We start from the raw sequence: 21,043 nt of genomic DNA, 5'->3' as shown, positions 1-21,043 counted from the left end.
ATAATAGAATCACATAAAGATGTAGGCATTCTACAAAAGGGCCTCACAGAGACAGATGCTTGGTGTCAAAGTCATGGCCTCAAGTTCAATGTCAAGAAGTATATTGTCATCTCCTCTGGGAAAAACTCGGTATCCATGAACTACCACATAGGCGGTAGCTCACTAAACACTGAAAGTGTGATAACAGACATAGGGACACAAGTGGACAGTAGTCTATCCTTTGATAACCACATCGTCACAGTAGTCAGGAAATCCTTCTACGTGGTACGCCTCATTACAAAAGGGTTCTCCTCTAGAAAAAAGGAGGCCATTGTTCCTCTCTACTCATCCCTCATCAAACCCATTATTGAGTACAATGCTTCATTTGGCATGTACCTCACAAGGCACCCACAACAACGGGAAAGGCCACAAAAATACCTCACTAAGAGGATTAGTGGCCTCAAACAGATGCCATACGCAGCCCATCTCAAAAAAACTCCAGCTCTACTCCATCACATATCTCCTACTCAGAGGTGATATCTGCCTGACATACAAAGCTATGTCAAACCCAGAGCTGTTGGACATGCTACACTTAAAGAAATCCCAGTCTCCAAACCACACTCTCCAGGGACCTAAACCTTGTCACTACAATAAACAGAACATGCTGAAGGGATAGATTCCTGTCCCAGAGACAGAGATACTATTATATCTGTTAATGAATGTTAAAGCAGGATAGTAGAACCATTATATCTGATAATGACAGCACTATGGGTGGTGCTTCTCTTTAGCAGGACTGTTGAACCATTATATCTGTTAATGACTGCACTATGGGTGATGCTTCCCTTTAGCAGGACTGTTGAAGCATTATAGCTGTTAATGACTGCACTTATGGATGATGCTTCTCTTTAGCAGGATTGCTGAACTGTTATATCTGTTAATAACAGCACTATGGGTGATGCATCTCTTTAGCAGGGCTGTTGAACCGTTATATCTGTTAATGCCAGCACTACGGGTGATGCTTCTCTTTAGCAGGACTGTTGAACCGTTATATCTGTTAATGACAGCACTATAGGTGATGCTTCTCTTTAGCAGGACTGTTGAACCATTATATCTGTTAATGACTGCACTATGGGTGATGCTTTCCTTAAGCAGCACTGTTGAACCGTTATATCTGTTAATGACAGCACTATGGGTGATGCTTCTCTTTAGCAGGACTGTTGAACCGTTATATATGTTAATGACTGTACTATGGGTGGTGCTTCTCTTTAGCAGGACTGTTGAAGCATTATATCTGTTAATGACCGCACTATGGGTGATGTTTATCTTTATCAGGACTGTTGAACCATTATATCTGTTGACAGCACTATGGGTGATGCTTCTCTTTAGCAGGACTGTTGAACCGTTATATCTGTTAATGACTGCACTATGGGTGATGCTTCTCTTTAGAAGGACTGTTGAACCATTATATCTGTTGACAGCACTATGGGTGATGCTTCTCTTTAGCAGGACTGTTGAACCGTTATATCTGTTAATGCCAGCACTACAGGTGATGCTTCTCTTTAGCAGGACTGGTGAACCCTCATATCTGTTAATGACAGCACTATGGGTGAGGCTTCTCTTTAGAAGGACTGTTGAACTTTTATATTTGTTAATAACCGCACTATGGGTGATGCTTCCCTTTACCAAGACTGATGAACTGTTATATCTGTTAATGACTGCACTATGGGTGGTGCTTCTCTTTAGCAGGACTGTTGAACTGTTATATTTGTTAATAACCGCACTGTGGGTGATGCTTCCCTTTAGCGGGACTGTTAAACTGTTATATCTGTTAATTACAGCACTATGGGTGATGCTTCCCTTTACCAGGACTGATGAACTGTTATATCTGTTAACGACTGCACTATGGGTGGTGCTTCTATTTAGCAGGACTGTTGAACCATTAAATCTGTTAATTATAGCACTATGGGTGATGCTTCCCTTTAGCAGGACTGATGAACTGTTATATCTGTTAATGACAGCACTATGGGTAATGCTTCTCTTTAGCAGGACTGTTGAACCCTTATATCTGTTAATGACAGCACTATGGGTAATGCTTCTCTTTAGTAGGACTGTTGAACCCTTATATCTGTTAATGACAGCACTATGGGTGATGCTTCCCTTTAGCAGGACTGTTGAACCGTTATATCTGTTAATGACTGCACTATGGGTGATGCTTCCCTTTAGCGGGACTGTTAAACTGTTATATATTTTAATTACAGCACTATGGGTGACACTTCTCTTTAGCAGGACTGTTGAACCGTTATATCTGTTAATGACAGCACTATGGGTAATGCTTCTCTTTAGCAGGACTGTTGAACCGTTATATCTGTTAATGACAGCACTATGGGTGATGCTTCTCTTTAGCAGGACTGTTAAACCATTATATCTGTTAATGGCAGCACTATGGGTGATGCTTCCCTTTAGCAGGACTGTTGAACCGTTATATCTGTTAATGACTGCACTATGGGTGATGCTTCCCTTTAGCAGGAATGTTAAACTGTTACATCTTTTAATTACAGCACTATGGGTGATGCTTCTCTTTAGCAGGACAGTTGAACCGTTATATCTGTTAACGACTGCAGTATGGGTGATGCTTCTCATTAGCAGGACTGTTGAACCGTTATATCTGTTAATGACCGCACTATGGGTGAAGTTTATCTTTAGCAGGACTGTTGAACCGTTATATCTGTTAATGACAGCACTATGGGTGACGCTTCTCTTTAGCAGGACTGTTGAACCGTTATATCTGTTAATGACTGCACTATGGGTGATGCTTCTCTTTAGAAGGACTGTTATACCGTTATATCTGTTAATGACTGCACTATGGGTGATGATTCTCTTTAGAAGGATTGTTGAACCATTACATCTGTTAATGACTGCACTATGGATGATGCTTCTCTTTAGCAGGATTGCTGAACTGTTATATCTGTTAATGACAGCACTATGGGTGATGCATCTCTTTAGCAGGACTGTTGAACCCTCATATCTGTTAATGACAGCACTATGGGTGAGGCTTCTCTTTAGCAGGACTGTTGAACTGTTATATTTGTTAATAACCGCACTGTGGGTGATGCTTCCCTTTAGCGGGACTGTTAAACTGTTATATCTGTTAATTACAGCACTATGGGTGATGCTTCCCTTTAGCAGGACTGTTGAACTGTTATATCTGTTAATGACTGCACTATGGGTGGTGCTTCTCTTTAGCAGGACTATTGAACCATTAAATCTGTTAATTATAGCACTATGGGTGATGCTTCTCTTTAGCAGGACTGTTGAACCGTTATATCTGTTAATGACCGCACTATGGGTGATTCTTCCCTTTAGCAGGACTGTTGAACCATTATATCTGTTAATGACTGCACTATGTGTGATGCTTCTCTTTAGCAGAAATTTTAAACCATTACATCTGTTAAGGACCGCACTATGGGTGATGCTTCTCTTTAGCAGGACTGTAAAACTGAATAGAAAAACCTGCAACTGTATAGCCAAAGAGACCACCGGTAATAACCAAGGAACCAACAGCAAGAAATATACTGATAGTCTCACCACGATGAAAAAAGACCAAGTAGATCCAAAATTCGATACTTTAATGAACAAGAAAAAAGATGAGCGCTTTCGCGTGGACTCCTCCACGCTTCATCAGATAAATTACAATAAAAATAGTGCTGCTTAAATACAATATTAGGTGGGAAATTAAATTATTAGAAATCCAATTAATCAATTAGTTAAAAGCCATGGCAACTCTAATACACATATTAATATTGCAATCAACCATCTTAATTCTATAAAACATTAAAAAGAGCACTGCTCAAATAATCTAATATATATATATGCTCATATCACGATTAGAATTAAATAGTGATAAAAACAAAAATAATAAAGCAGTGATCATTTAATAGCACTGTTGTTGAAAAATATATTAAACATCATGGTAGCAGCAGATCACCGCTGTCATCCTTTTAAATTGTAGCAAAGCGTTTCCGCTTCGCGGCTCAAACCATCTGTAAGATGCATAATAATATTGCAATCAACCTTCCTAGTTCTGTGGAACATTAAAAAGAACACTGCTCAAATAATGTGCATATATTTATACGCTCATATCGAAATTAGAATTAAATTGTGATAGAATCAAAACCAGTAAACAGTCATCACTTCATAGCACTGTTGTTTAAAAAATATATATTAAACATCATGGTAGCAGCAAATCACTGCTGTCATCCCTCTAAATTATAGCAAAGCGATTCCGCTTCGCGGCTCATATCATTTATAAAGTACTACATCATTAAAATGAAGCAAATAAAGCTTCGAAAAATCAATTATTAGTGGTGTCGACCATCACATGAAATTTGTGACGGGCTATAAACACTCTTATAGATTCGCAAAACCACAATATAAATGTTAAATGGAAGAATATTCAATGCTGAAGTTAGAAAATAAAAATGAAAATAAAATTGTGACTAATAGAAGATACCTCAGAATTCAAAAACTGTCTATGCAAGTCGATGCCATGATAATACTTAAATAACTTTAACCAACCAAAAATCAAAAATATATATATAAATATATATAGATTATAAACATAATGTTATTTGAAACATTATGCAGTAAATCTAAACAACATGTTGTTGAAAAACTCAAATATCAATGCGTATATCTGGAGCAAACGCAATCAAGAAAAATGCTACATTGGCATATGAAAAATATATATGACTAAAAAACAATAAAAACTAAACTGTGAAACATATAAAACAAAAAACATACAGTCAACATTTGTATAAGTGAAGTAGAAACATCAAAGGCACAGCCAAACAGGACATAGGAGATAGATATATAAGAACTTATGTTAACATCTCCTATTGTCTAAAACAGGTTTGATTGTGACATAGTTGTTGAGACCTGGGATCACATGGGCACTTAATCTCAATATCCATTTTAATTCTGATGTTGTGAGGTGATTCAATGGGTCACCTCTTCTGTTATTATCCAAAACAACCTGTAGAACTCTAAAACTAAAATGGTGACTCTTATTATCCAGAATATGTTTTGATAAAGCATTAAGTTCATTGCCTTTACGAATATCATATATATGATTGTATATTCTGTCAGGTAATCTTCTTTTAGTAAGGCCCACATAAAATGCATCACATTTTAAACAAGTAGCTAAATAAATTAAATTCTTTGTGTTACATGTAGCATAAAACTTGGGTGAAAAAACCCAATTCAGAGTAGGATGTTTAAAAGTTTGCTCCGTAATGATGTAGATGCATCTAGTGCAATGATTACAAGGATATGTGCCAACCCTAGTACTCAAAGTTGGTTTGGACAGATTGGTAAGGGTCCAGTTGTTACAAAGAATCTTTTTTAAGTTGTCACTATTTTTATACATAAAACATGGTCTGTTACCAACAATATCTTTAGTGGACTGTTCCATGACATGAACATTCCAGTTTTTGGTGATGACTTATTTTACAAATTTTATATCACTAGTATATTTCAAAATATGGGATAATTTCGTACTTTTAAAATGAATTAATAATCTATTGCCTTGTATTCATTCATGGAAATTTACTGTATCTTGAGGGTAGATTATTGGACCTATAGTTTTAATTTTGATATCTCTCACTAATTTGGGTTCATAACCTCTGTCTAAAAACAGATTTTCCATTTTATCTGCTTCATTCTCCAGTGTGGTACAGTCTCTACAGACCCTAGATAACCTCATAAATTGACTTTTGATAATCCCTGGAAAAACATGCCTAGGATGCATACTGTCATAAGACAAGAGGCTGTTCTTCCAAATGTTTTTTCTATATAGGGATGGAAAAATCAAACCTTTGTCTGATAATGTTAAGGTGACATCTAGAAAGTTAATACTTTTATTCGATGCTTCCATGGTGAACTTAAAGAACGTAGTAGTGGAATTCAAATACATAAAAAATTGTTCAAACTCTAATAAAGAACCTTCCCAAACAATTAGGATATCATCGACAAACCTTTTATATAGTTTAATCTTCTTATAACAACTGTTATTAAAAAGAAAACTCTTTTCCCAATGGTAAACAGCTAGATTTGCATAAGTATTAGCACAGGGGGTGCCCATGGCAACCCCCCATTTTTGTAAATAACATTTGTCCTTAAAAATAAATAGATTGTTTTAAAGGACTGTCTCTAACAACTGGCCAATCAAAATCTGCTTATTATTGCTAAAGTCTGAATTTCCTGCAATCAGTTCTCTTACTGCTTGTAAACCATATTCGTTGGGAATGGATGTAAACAAATTGTTAGCATCCAACATTATCAATAAATAATTTTGGTTTGTGATGTCAAAAACTAACTCAGTTATATCTTCTAATAGTTGATATGTATCTTTAAGGATGGAAGATATTTCATTCACCACTGGTCTCAAAAGATGTTCAATAAAACTAGAAATGGTGGAAGTAACCCACTTTTCACCTGAGACTACTGGCCTCATAGGTGTAGGTAATATACCTTGATGTATTTTGGGTAGTCCTTTTATGATGTGTATATTCGGAAACTCAATGTAAAGGTAATCATAAGTGTCTTTATTAATTTGCCTACACATAAGCATATCATAAATTTCATCATGTACTTTTTTGATGATTTTGAACCGTTATATCTGTTAATGACAGCACTATGGGTGATGCTTCCCTTTAGCAGGACTGTTAAACTGTTATATATTTTAATTACAGCACTATGGGTGACGCTTCTCTTTAGCCGGACTGTTGAACCGTTATATCTGTTAATGATCGCACTATGGGTGATGCTTCTCTTTAGCAGGACTGTTGAACCGTTATATCTGTTAATGACTGCACTATGGGTGATGCTTCTCTTTAGCAGGACTGTTGAACCATTGCATCTGTTAATGACAGAACTATTGGTAATGCTTCCCTTTAGCTGGACTGTTGAACCATTATATCTGTTAATGACTGCAGTATGGGTGATGCTTCTCTTTAGCAGGACTGTTGAACCATTATATCTGTTAATGACCGCACTATGGGTGATACTTCTCTTCAACAGGACTGTTGAACCGTTATATCTGTTAATTACAGCACTATGGGTGATGCTTCTCTTTAGCAGGACTGCTGAACCGTTATATCTGTTAATGACTGCACTATGGGTAATGCTTCTCTTTAGCAGGACTTTTGAACCATTATATCTGTTAATGACCGGACTATGGGTGATGCTTCTCTTTAGTAGGACTGTTGAACCGCTATATCTGTTAATGACCACACTATGGGTGATACTTCCCTTAGCAGGACTGTTGAACCATTATATCTGTTAATGACTGCACTATGGGTAATGCTTCTCTTTAGCAGGACTTTTGAACCGTTATATCTGTTAATGACCGGACTATGGGTGATGCTTCTCTTTAGCAGGACTGTTGAACCGTTATATCTGTTAATGACCACACTATGGGAGATGCTTCCCTTTAGCAGGACTGTTGAACCGTTATATCTGTTAGTGACAGCACTATGGGTGATGCTTCCCTTAAGCAGGACTGTTGAACCGTTATATCTGTTAATGACTGCACTATGGGTGATGCTTCTCTTTAGCAGGACTGTTGAACCGTTATATCTGTTAATGATCGCACTATGGGTGATGCTTCTCTTTAGCAGGACTGTTGAACCATTATGTCTGTTAATGACTGCACTATGGGTGATGCTTCTCTTTAGCAGGACTGCTGAACTGTTATATCTGTTAATGACCGCTCTGTGGGTGATTCTTCTCTTTAGCAGGACTGTTGAACCGTTATATCAGTTAATGACCGCACTATGGGTGATGCTTCTCTTTAGCAGGACTGTTGAACCATTATATCCGTTAATTACAGCACTATGGGTGATGCTTCTCTTTAGCAGGACTGTTGAACCCTTATATCTGTTAATGACCACACTATGGGTGATGCTTCTCTTTAGCAGGCCTGTTGAACCATTATATCTGTTAATGATCGCACTGTGGGTGATGCTTCCCTTTAGCAGGACTGTTGAACCGTTATATCTGTTAATGACAGCACTATGGGTGATACTTCCCTTTAACAGGATTGTTGAACCGTTATATCTGTTAATGACCACACTATGGGTGATGCTTCTCTTTAACAGGACTGTTGAACTGTTATATCTGTTAATGACTGCACTGTGGGTGATGTTTATCTTTAGCAGGACTGTTGAACCGTTATATCTGTTAATGACTGCACTATGGGTGATGCTTCCCTTTAGGGGGACTGTTAAACTGTTATATATTTTAATTACAGCACTATGGGTGACGCTTCTCTTTAGCAGGACTGTTGAACCATTATATCTGTTAATGACAGCACTATGGGTGATGCTTCTCTTTAGCAAGACTGTTGAACCGTTATATCTGTTAATGACTGCACTATGGGTGATGCTTCTCTTTAGAAGGACTGTTGAACCGTTATATCTGTTAATGACCGCACTATAGGTGATGCTTCTCTTTCTTTCACCAGCAGCAGAAGATGCACTTTGTGTTCTGTATAACCTTACTTTATAGGTTCATAGGTTCATAGGTGGGTACTAGGCTATCAGCCCAAGGGCCTAAGTAAACCTAGCGAACAAGGCTCTCTGGCTTACTCCACCCAAGAAAGTTATTTTCCTGTGCACTGTTGAGCAAAGCCACAGAAGTGATCGCCGTGGTGTATTTCCTATTTCACATCCACTCATCAAGATTTTTCTTGAAGAGTGCTAATGAGAACTTTGACATAGATGGGTAGCTTGTTCCAGAGTATGGAATGTCTCTGGGACAGGACTGTATCCCTCCAGCATGTCCTGTTTATTGTGGTGACAAGGGTTAGGTCCCTAGAGCATGTAGCTGGGAGGGATTGGGATTTCTTTAGGTGTAGCATGTCCAAGAGCTCTGGGTTTGACATAGCTTTGTATGTTAGGCAGAGATCGCCTCTGAGTAGGTGATATGCTACAGAGTAAAGCTGGAATTTTTTGAGATGGTCAGTGTAGGGCATCTGTTTGAGGCCAGTAATCCTCTTAGTGAGGTACTTTTGTGGCCTTTCCAGCTGCTGTAGATGTCTTATGAGGTACATTCCAAAAGGGGTGTTGTACTCTATAATGGGTCTAATGAGTGACAATTAGAGGGGAACAATGACCTCTTTTCCCTGGATGAGAACCCTTTTGTGATGAGGTGTACCATGTAGAAGGATTTCCTGACTACTGTGGTGATGTGATTATCAAAGGAGAGACTACTGTCCACCTGTGTCCCAAGGTCTCTTATCACACATTCAGTGTTAAGTAGATTGCTGCTTATGTGGTAGTTCATGGGTACAGAGTTTTTACCAAAGGATATGACAATGCACTTTTTGGCACTGAGCTTGAGGCCATGGCTCTGACACCACGCATCTTTCTCAGTGAGGCCCTTCTGTAGGATGTCCACATCATTTGGGAACTCTACTATGGCTCCTAGCTTGCAGTCATCTGCAAACTTCATTAGCCAGAGGCCTTCTGTGTTAGCATGTACTTCAGAGAAGTAGATACCAAACAGGAGATGTCCCAGGACTGAACTCTGTGGTACTCCAATTGTCACTTGTTTGAAGTCAGATTTGGTGTCCACAACTTTTACAGTGTGAGCTCTGTTAGTCAGCCAGCTGGCAACCCATCTTGTGATGTAGGGATTTATAAGTAGTTTAGTGAGTTTAGCTATAATTCCAGAATGGGACATGGTGTCGAAAGCCTTGGTGAGGTCAAGATGGGCTGTATAAACCACCTTACCCTCATCTACAGCTTTGGTGACTGCCTCAAAAAAGTTGATCAGGTTCAGAAAGCATGATCTGCCTTTCACAAACTCAAACAGGGTGGGGTCCGGAGTTTGGAGGTTACCAATGTCTTTGTTTATGAGTTCCATGATGATACGTTCCATGGCCTTGCAGACCAGGCTTGTCAGGCTAATAGGGCGGCTTAGGTGGGGAGCCAGTTCGTTCTGAAGTTCATGTAGAACGCAACCTGGGATGTTGTCCTGTTCCATGGATGCTGTGTTTTTGGTTTTAGAGAGTGCAGCTTTTACCTGCATAGATGTGATTACAGGGCCACTGCATTCTTCCTGTATACGTATGGGCTCTTTAGAGATTGAGGGGGCGTTAAAGTTAGCACTGAGCCTATCTGCCAGGATGTTGGCAATACCAGTTGGTTCTGTAATTTTCATGCTGTTGTGCTGTAACTCAGAGCATATCTGGGTGTTGCCATTGAGATTCTTCACATAGCTATAGAATGCTTTGTGGCTGCCCATAGAATCAGTGGCAATTTTGTTTTGTAGCTAGTTTTGGAGGATCTTATAAGGGATCTCAGCTTCTTACTGAGGCTGACCAGGGAGCTCCTCCACATCTCTCATGCTAAGGCATCACTTAAGTCCAACTCAGTGTTTCTAATCATGTAATCTCTGATATATCTTTAAATATCTTATTAGAATTGTCTCAGGTGTCATTTACCACATACTAATTTATGTAACAAAGAATATGACTACTGAATTTTTCCCCACGTATTCTCTCAAACTCATGTTATTGTTTTTATTATACTCTACGAAACATGTTTGAGGTTTTTCTCATTACAACATTTTTCACTCATGTTTTACGCTGTTATATGATACTTTGCGATTTAAAATATTTGTACTTGCTGTTTTGTAATGTAACATGATTCTTTGTGATTGAAAATATCTGTACTTGATTTTTGAAATATTGAAATTCATACCTCTTAACTGTCCAGATTTTTGACTCATATTTCTTAGTCTGTTCTTCATAAAATATGAGGTTTTCTGGATTTTTGTGGCCAGTCAGTTAGGAGTGAATTCACTAAATAATGACAGACATTTGAATTTCAGACTTTACATCCTTCAGAAAATGAAGCTGCGGTGGTGGAGCGGTAGCGTTGTTGCCTCACAGCAAGATGTTCTCCCGTTTGATTCTCGGCTGGAGCGCCTTCTGTGTGGAGTCTACATGTCATCCCCATGGTCGAGTGGCATTCGAAAGACATGCACAGAATGGGCATGCCTTCGTTCAAGGTTGGCTGTCGAGCTGACACCTCGGCACTGTAAAAATCTACTTCCAATCATTAGTGGACCGGAGTTCTGCTGTGGCGACCCCTAACCGGGAAAAGCCAAAAGAACAACAACATCCTTCAGAAAATGATCTGAGAAGGAGGAAGGAGCAAAAGAGACCAACAAAACCAATCAGTGATACAGGCAGTCTTGAGCACTCAAAGGTACTGACAAGCTCAGAGGTATCTTACTTATGAGTTAAGGTATGGTTTAATTCATGGAGAATTGAGCAGGTGTGACAATTGTGCAAAAAAAAAATGGGAAAGAACAACAGGTCTTAGTGCTGTAAGAAGCAGGGAAAAAGTATTGAACGTTGCCTAATACAATGAGTGGGAATATATTGCCACCTAGTGGCATTCCTGAGAAAAGTAAAAAGGAAGATATTAACCTATTACATGGGAGTGAAGTGACTGGAGGGACAGAGTTGGGAAAAGGAACTGCTGCAGAACTGCTAGTGTGCACGCTGTGCGTTAGCAATACAAACACCTTAAAAAAATAAGCTTTCACAAAGAGTATTGCACATACACGCAGATGGAAGGTGTTATTTTTCAGAATATCCCTGGATTTGTTCTTTGGGGAGGTATTTTCCCTCAGTCTAAATGAAGCTGTAGAAGGGAAAACCTGAGAGAAAAATACCCGAGCGAGTGGAAAGCACACACACAGCGTATTGCAGCAGTGACTAAGGGGCAGGAATGTTAATTTAAAAAGCATTAATTTACAAGAGCAACTTCATAGCATTGAGGAAATGATTGTACTGGTATCTGCCCTTTTGAAGACAGACTACAATCTTCCTTGAGATAATATGTTGACTAGATCATTGTAAGACTGTTCTGTAACTGAGACTTTGGTGTCAGACTGGTAAGGCTAGTGGCAACATGTACCATGAAAGCAGGAAAGGACAATGGGTATTTGAAGGGTATCAGTAAGCCATTCTGGACAGCCTGTGTGTGTTTCTATATATGTGTGTGTGCGTCTGTCTGTGTGAGAGTGTGCCCACACACATGTGTATGTATGTGAGTGTGTGCATGTGTGTGTGTGTGTGTGTGTGTGTGTGTGTGTGTGTGTGTGTGTGTGTGTGTGTGTCTGAAATAGTTTTGCCTAAATCTTACTTATGGTCGGTATATTTGTACTGGAAGTCACTAAGCTCAAAATACTGTATGTGAAATCTAAGGAAATCAGTGAGTATACATTTGCTCATTGTAGATAATATTTGAGTATGTGCAGTATTAGTTACAACGTGAGGTAGTACTGTACATTTAATGTATGATCTTAGGACCAAACACTGATTACTTACTTACTTGGTGGCCAGATGTATGGATTGACAGCCTGTACCTCTGTCCCTGATATATTGTTTTGACTCCAGATTTGTCAGGACCCTTTATTACTTTTTAGTTATTTTGAATGGTAAATTTATTGTCCAACCACAAGGTCTTCAACTATTTGTTCTAAAACTTGGCTTTTAACTTTCTTAATATCTTACACTAAAAGCCTGCTATCTCCACATTCAGAACATTTGTCCTTTATTACAGCCTCTTCCTAAATGATTTCCACTTTATATTCTCTTATACTGATTTTTTTTTCTTTTTCCTCAATGTTTACTTCATGGAATATGGTTATCTAGTATTTTGATTTATGTTACTCATACAAGTGTTTATAATATAAAAGTTATATTTTAACATAGCAATATGTACAGTTTCAGATACTAGATGCCTACCCTTTGATTAAAATGTAAATGTGCTTCTAACCTGTTCTTGTATATGTGTTTATATAATTTTTATATTAGTTATCAACTGTGTCTCACATTTGCAGAAATTTAAAAAAAAAAAGAAGAAAAAAAGAACAAAAGGGTCATTCATCCTCAATACATCTGTAAACAGTAAGTCCAGGTGGTGCAGTGGTGCAGCCATGTGCATGATGTCGCCTTACAAGAAGTTCTCGGTTCAAGTTTGGGATTGGCTGCCTTCTGTGCATGTTGCTCCTGCGTTACATGTGGGTTTTCTCTGCCTGCTCTGATTCCAAAACATGTATCTGGAGAATTTCTCACTAAACCTCCATGGAAAATAGACTCTATCTCAGTTGGATTTTCCTGGTAAACAAATGTTAATTAGATTCTTACCATATATACTTACTCGTTAGGATTAAAGGTGCACGAAAACTTGTTTCTGTATGTTTAGAACCCGTGTAACATTCACAGTCATAGAATCCTTCATGCTGTGAGTTGGCATTAGAAATAACATACTGAACACTGGACTCTGAAGATGATTGAACATTGTGTGGAGATCCTTCATTTCTGTAGAAAATGCAGGACTTGTAACTGAATGTCCTGCTGCTGCACTCAATAGTCACAGTTCGACCACCTGAAGATGACTTATGGAATTTCACTTCAATATCTGGCTTTTGAATTTCTAAATGTAATATAAAACATATTGAAAAGTTTTTTTAAATAACCAGTAACTTTTGACTAATGCATGTTCAAAAACACATTTGAAAAATTTCTGCTTTCAGTAAATGTAGCTATGAAGTCACCAAGGAAAGTAAATTCCCTCCTGAGCCACAAAAAACAGTTTGCACAATTTAATACACAGCTATGGAAAGGATCAGCATGTACCACAGACATAAAGATACTGGGGACCTACTGACACCGGACCCTACCCAGTGTGGCTTTCTTAAGTGCAGATCCTGCCCCTAAACATGTTTGACTCAATTGAAACAGTCATTAAGGTCATTGATGAGGGCAATGTGGTCCACACAGCGTAGCTGGACCTTGCAAAGGCTTCTAGACAATACCCTACGTGTTCATTATAGATAAGCTCACCAGCTTAAATATAAACCCCTATGTCAGTAGAGGGGTTGCAAACCAGACCAAGGACAGAACAGACATGGTCAGACATGCTGCAGCCATGTCAGACTACAAACCAGATATAACTGGCATCCCACAAGGCTTGGTCCTGGGATATCCCTCGTCTGGTATATATGTCCCATAGGTACAGGCAAACATGGAAGGACGGTGTCTGAACATGTTTGCAGAGGACTACAAACTGCTCACCATATATGATCCACCAGCTGACACAAGCATCCCACAAAAGGGCCACATAGAAACAGACAACTGGTGCCATAGCCATGTCAGCAAGCTAATTGCAGAAAAGTGTATAGTCAACCCCCGTGGATATACAGTAAGTGCCCACCAATTACCACATAGGTGTTAACCCATTATGTAGTTAACATGTAATGAAAGACCTGGGGACACAAGGTGATAGATATCCTGCATTGGACAAACATGTGCTGTAGTGTTTACAGAAACATACCATATACCCACCTAATCATGAAGGTTGTCAGATCTAGATAAGGGGAGGTCATTGTGGCTCTGCAGTCATCATTCATCAGCGGTACAATTGACTACAATAGCCCCTGTGGGATGTACCTCAGCAGACACCTCCGTCAACCATAAAGAGTCCCCAACAGTACCTCACCAGGAGTATCAAAGAGCTTGCACAGATGCCATGTGTTGCCTGTGTTGCTGGTATCAGTAAACATGCTGCACCTTGTACAATCTGAATGGCAGTGCCAAAAAAACCATCTTTTAAAAAAAAAACTAAAGCCTTTTTGGGCTTTTTTTTTTCCTTTCCACTTTTCAGAAAAAAAAAAAAAATTTTTTGTCCCTTTTAATTAAAAAAGGCCTTCTTTTCCTTTTTAAAGGGGGGATTTTTCCCACTTTAAAAAATTTCTCTTTTTTTAAACGGGGGGGGGGGGGGGGGGGGGGGGGGGGGGGGGGGGGGGGGGGGGGGGGGGGGGGGGGGGGGGGGGAAGGGGGGGGGGGGGGGGTGGAGGGGTTTTTTTTTTTGGTTTTTTTTTTTTTTTTTTGTTTTTTTTTTTTTTTTTTTTTTTTTTTTTTTTTTTTTTTTTTTTTTTTTTTTTTTTTTTTTTTTTTTTTTTTTTTTTTTTTTTGTTTTTTTTTTTTTTTTTCCCCCCCCAAAAAAGACTTAGGAAAAGGACAATTTTTTGGTCCATACCAAGTGAATAATTAAAAGTTTTTTTTTAACCCCTGGAAAAAGTAATTTTCCCAAATTCCCCTGGGTGAAACCCTTTGATTAAAATGAAAATGGGCCGGGGCCAAAGGTGATAAATTTTAATTGGAAAAACTGTGCTTTTTTGGTTTAAAAAAGAAAAAAAACCAAATACCCACCTAATCTTTAAAAATTTGCCCGGGTTGGTAAGGGGGGGCCTTTGGGGCCTTGAGTCTTAAAAATTCTCGGCCAATTTAAATTGGCCCCTGGGGGATGTCCCCCACGGGGCCCTCCCCAAACCCCCAAAACAGTACCTGGAGTTTTTCCAAAATTTGGGAAAATGCCATTTTTGGGTTTTCCTGGTAAAAAATTTTAAAATTTTTACCTTTACTTCTGAATTTGGGCATGGCTTGCCTGAGAAAACCTGAACCCCAGCATAAAACCTTCATGGCGTGATTGGCTTTAAATAACAAGAACCCCCCCACCCTAAAGTAAATTCCCAGTGGGGGTCCCTTTTGAGTAAACTTTCAATTTCCTTCCCTCAATGGGAACTTGAAAGGGAGGGGAATGGTTTACTTTACCCGGGGTTTTAATTTAAAATGTAAAAAAAACAAGGAAAATTTTTAAATAACCATAACAAAATGCAGGGAAAAAACCCATTTAAAAATTTTGTTTGAAAGGACAAACCCCATTTCCCCTACCCAAAAAACGGGCACTTTTCGCTATGGGGAAATGTCCCACCAAAAAGTTTGGGGAATACACCCCCCAAGTTGGCCAAGTGGTTTAAAATTTTTATAATTAAAACAGTTTTAACTTTGGTGGGGGAATTTTACACAACTGGCCCCTTTTAACCCCAGGCTTTGTGCTCCCCACAAATTTAAAAAAGCAGTGATTGCAAAACCCCCCAAAGGAAAAACCGGGGTCCACCACCAGTAAACAAAAAAACCCAATAAAACGGCCCCCAAAAGGTTGGCCCTGGGGATTTGCAATTATCCCCAAAGGGTCCCCAGGCAAACAGGGAAGGACGTTTAACCTGTTTGCAAACACAAACCCCAATTGTCCCCCAGTAACAACCCCCAAAACCAATGAAAAAACAACCCAACCTTTAAACGGGTGTTTTTTTTGGGTTGAATTTCCCCCCAAATTCCACAAAGGGGGTTCCCTTAGATTTAACTTTAATGGAAGGGGACACGGGATGTACCCATTTGGAAAAATGGCTTATTTTTCAGAAACATCCTTTAAACCTAACTGGGTTGTCAACAATTAAATTCATTTGGCTTGGGACACCCATACGGAAAATTTTTAAAAATGTTTTATTCCCAGGAACCCCCAAAACCTTTAAAAGTCCCCCAGTCCCCCCGGGGTTAAAGATTTACAGAGCCTTTGTGTTGTGGCCCCCTTATCAAAAACAGTGCCCCTTTTTCAACAAACGGGGAAAGCTAGGGCAATAAAGATTGCCCCCCAGCACGCAACAAAAATTTTGCATTTAACAAAAACCCCCCAATGGGTGTAGAAGGCAACCCTAGGCCTTTTTTCCCTAACTTAGGGGGGGAGGGGTGTTTTTGGGTTCCCTGCCTTCCCACAGGTGCAACCCTTTCTAAAAAACCATATGTCAGGAAAACCCATTAAAAGGGGAAAAAAACTTCCCAGTTAATTTGGGGCGGGCCCGCAAATTTTTCCGTCAAAATTTTGTAAACAAAAAGTTGGAAAGGGTTTAAATTCCTGCAAAGCCAGGTGTGTGGGGGTTGGTGTTGTGTAACTTAAAAAGAAACCCCTTTTGGAAACTGGGCCCAGGATACTTCCCCCCTTTCAAAACACCATAATTCAGACTCATGTTGGGCAGGGAAAAAGGAAACCTGAAATGAAAATAATAAAAAATCGGCCGATAAGTTTTTTCAAACAAAGAGGAAAGGGTTTAACCTGCAAAAACCCCTGGGTGTTTTGTTGGTTAATTCCCTTTGGGGGGCCAACCTAGGAAAAACCACACGGGATCCCACACCTTTTAAAAAATATGTCAGCCCCAAAATCCCAGGGAAGGCCTGAACGGGGGCCCCTTGCTAACACTTAAGGCCAAATTAGTTTGGGGTTTTAAACCCAATTGGTTTTTTAGGGGTTATTTGGGAAAAAATTCCCTTTGGGCAACGGGTTAAAGACTACGGGAAAATCAATTTCCCTTTCAAACATTTTAAGATGCACTTTTATAAAACAGGGAAGAAATCCCAAAAAAATGGAAACGCAAACCCAAAACTAAGTGTTTAAAATTAAACAAAATTTAGGGAAAAGGGGTTTGAAATCCTTCCCAAGTGTGTTGGTTTGTGGGTTTTTTTGTTGGATTGAAAGGGAGAAAAAAAACCTCCGGGAATGCAATTTCAAAACCCGAAGTGTAAAACCCCCTATTGGGAAAGGGGGAAGAAAACCCCCAGTTTGTGGGGGGGGGGGAATCTGTAAAATTGCCCCTTTGGAAATAAAACAAAAATTTTTGAATTTCCTTTTCAAACAAGTGTTTTTGGTTTATTAAGTTGGGGGGAAAAAAAACCCCCTTTTTTTGGGAAAATAGGGGGCCAACTCGGTTTAAATTTCAAACATGTTGGGTAAGGGGGGGCCCCGGGCAAATTGTCTGTTTTTGAACCCCCTTTGGAAAATCCCCTTTGGGGAAACTGGAAAAACCAAAAGGTGCACACCCCTTTCTCAAATTTGGTCAGCCCAAAAATTTTGGGGGGCCCCCCGTTTGGCCTGAAACCTTTTCCAATTAAAACCCAAAAAGGGGGTCCCGGGGGGCTGGGGGGTTGTGGGGAAAAAAGGGTTTTTGGAACTGGTGGCTCCAGCAATTTTTTTAAACCCATGTGGGTTGGGGGCCCCCCTTGGGAAAGCCACTTGCAATTTTCCATCTAAGTGAAACAAAAAGGGGGTTTAATTTAAGTGTGGTTTTTGGCCCCAAGGGGGGGGGTTTGTTGGGGGGGGCCCCTTTTGGGCAATAGGAGGCTGGTGCCCCATTTCCCCTTTTCAAACCTTGGTGCCCCCTTTTCAAAAAAAACCCCCCGGGTTTAAACCCCGGAAATGCGGGTTGTGCTCTTCAGTGGGGTTTGAACCCAAAGGAAATTTTTTTTGGGCCGGGGGTTGTGTTTAGGAAAGTTTTTGGGGTGCAGATCGGAGGTTTTTTAAACCTGTTGGGTAAGGCCATTCTCCTTGTTTTTTCCCCTTTGATCCTTTTGGGAAGGGGGGTTTGTCACCCGGGAACTTTGGGGGCCACCTATGGGGGTACCCAAGGCCTTTGGGCCTTACCCCCTAAACCCAAAAAGGGGTCCCAGGTGACCCGGGAAAAACCCAAAAGGGTTTGGGAAAGGGGGAGGGGCCTAAGCAATTTTTCCCAGGGTGGGTTTTGCCCTTGGGCCACTGTGTCACAGGAAAAGGGGGTTAATTTAACGGACCAAACCCAAGGGGAATTTTGTAAGGGTTTGGGCAGGCCATACTTGTAACCACCCCCCGAAGGGCCCTTTGGGATTTTTAAAACAAAGGGTTAAACCCTAGTTGCGGTGTGCCCCAGTATTCCGGGGTTTTTAATTGCAAGAAACATGCCCATCCCAAAAAAGAATTTTGGGGCTGCTTTGGGTTTAGTTCCTTGGGGTACAACCAAGCTTACCCGTTCCAGGGGTTTTTAACCTTTCCCAAATAGGCAGGGGGAAAAACCTTTCCCAAAATTACGGGAAAACCCGGGGTCAGGGGGCAGGGCCCCAGCCGGGTGAAACAAAGTTTTAAGGGGACCTGTATTTTTGGGAGTACAATAACGGGATGGAAACCCAGGTGTCATATGCAGTTACAAAATGTAAAAATTAACGGGAAAAACTAAACCCTTAAATCATGGCCATACTTAGTAAGTATGCAATGGCCTGACCACAGAACCCTAAATAGGGGACCCCCCCCTTGTGACAGTTTTTTTGGGTTTGGGGCGAAAAACAGGGATAAAAAAGTCAGTCAGGGTGCTTGTTTGTCCCCTGTACCATTCCGTGGAAACCTGCAAATATCAACATCCTTCAAAATCCGGGAAAGGGGCAGGGTCCAGTTGGGCAAAAATGCCCAACTTGGGCAATTTAAACCCATGTCCATCCTGGAAATTACACATTCAAAAAACCCGGGCCCTTCCTAGGGGTTTTTTGTGGGTTTGGGGCCTCCAACCCCCAGTATCCCAACATTAGGGGCCCCCCCCTTTGGGTACTTAAATTTGGGGGGGTGCAACAGGAAATAAATTACTGCATCGGGGTGTTTGTGTTTTACCACAGTACTGAAAATATAACTTTTCCTAAACATCTTTTGGGCCCCCTGGGGGAAACACCCAACTTGTTTCCCTGTCCTCACGTTTTACAATTCCAATTGGCCCCAGTTTCCTTCTTTGCACATTAACCCCAGTACCAAAAATTGAATGAAAATTGGGGTATTTGGGTGGGGGAAAACAGAAAGAAATCCAATTTGATCAGGGTTGCGTGTACCCCACAAAAAAGCCCGGGTTTTCAACAGGGTTTTTTACACACACCCTATTGGTTTTGGGGACACCCAACAGAACCTGTACCTGCCAGGTTACAGTTTCGGGGGTTTGGACAGTTTCCTTGAAAGGGGTGTAACGGACCTACCCGCCAAACCCAGACTGGGTATTGTTTTGGGGGGAAGCAGGGGGGTTTTTGGGGCAAGTTGTCGGGGGGCCCAGTGCGGTGGCCCTGGGGCGGTTGAGGGAAGCACAGAAACTTTTTTTGGGGCACCGGGGGCGCCCCCCGGTCATCCAGATCCAGTGCTCGGGCCCTGGCTTTACCCGTCCCCTTTAAACCGGGCCCCCCCAAACCCCGGGGTTTTCATAAAACAGGTGTTTTTAAACTGGCCAAATTGTCCCCCAACCCCGCGGGGTTTTGGGGCTCGGTGAAACACGGTTTGGCGCCACAATGTCATCATACTGCCAGCTGGCTTTTGCGGCATCCCCTGTAAAGCCCCTCGCCCGGGTCTGGTGTATTTTGGGGAACTGGTTTTAAATGCCCCAAAACCTGTTTTAAAAGGTTTGAAACCCGGGGGGCCCCCACTGGGGGGCATCCCGCCCATGGTGTCCCACGAGCCCCTGGACCCTGTCTGGGGGTTTCCATCTCTGGGCCTCCCCAGGGCCCCCGCTGTGGGGGCCTTGGGGGCCCCCGGTTCCCACATTACCCCTGGCTCCCCGAGGCCCCCCTGGGACTTTGGGTCGGGGGGAAATTTGGGCCAGGAAATGGCGCTTGTGGGGGGGCTGTGACGTCCAATTCCCGGGAAGGGCCCCTGGCTTCCTTCCCTGGGCCTTTTAAAAAGGGGTGTTTTCAATAACGGCATTGATTCAAGGTTCCTGTAAAATGGCACCAAGGCGGCCCCCGGAACCTTTGGGAAACAAAAACACATTTAAAATGGCCCCACGGGTTTCCCCTGCACAAACCAAGAAACCCCAGCCCCGGGGAAACGGGGAAACACAGTTTAAAAATTTTACCACACAGGTGCACACATGCTGGTGCACACATGTACCGCGCGGCACACATGCACATGAGCACTGCATCGCACATGCACAGGTGCACACATGCACACATGCACAGATGCATAGGTGCACACATGCTGGACAGGTGCACACATGCACACAGTTTCACACAATTGTACAGTACTCGGTATGTGTGGATATGAACACCACAGACACAGACACACCTACATGCATACCAAGAGCACTACTATTGGGCCAAATGGTACTATTACTATCAAGACTATTACAGGAATTGTTAACACACACTCACCAGCATGGATAGGCTGCATTGCTGTTATACCAGAGGGACCTGCAGACGTGAAGAAACTAATGTCAGTGGGGCAATAACTGTGCCATTGTTACTGAGTATGATATAGGTCAGTAGTACAACAGTGCGCCTTTCACAGGTCGGCTGCTAATATTGATGGATATCACA

At 41.1% G+C, this 21,043-nt stretch overlaps 1 protein-coding gene across 1 annotated transcript in view; it reads right to left on the bottom strand.

Annotated features, from left to right (window-relative positions):
• Nucleotides 1-21,043, bottom strand: part of LOC122815333 — a 250,636-nt gene that overhangs the window by 143,312 nt on the left and 86,281 nt on the right. Inside the window, exon 3 of the mRNA XM_044087756.1 lies at nt 13,218-13,493. Within this exon, the coding sequence (XP_043943691.1) occupies nt 13,218-13,493 (276 nt within the window). The remainder of the gene's footprint in view (nt 1-13,217; nt 13,494-21,043) is intronic.

Source organism: Protopterus annectens, chromosome 1.part1 (genome assembly GCF_019279795.1).
Source record: "Protopterus annectens isolate FY-2018-M chromosome 1.part1, PAN1.0, whole genome shotgun sequence".
In the NCBI taxonomy this organism is placed as follows: Eukaryota; Metazoa; Chordata; order Ceratodontiformes; family Protopteridae; genus Protopterus; species Protopterus annectens.
This window is presented reverse-complemented; position numbering and strand designations above follow the sequence as displayed.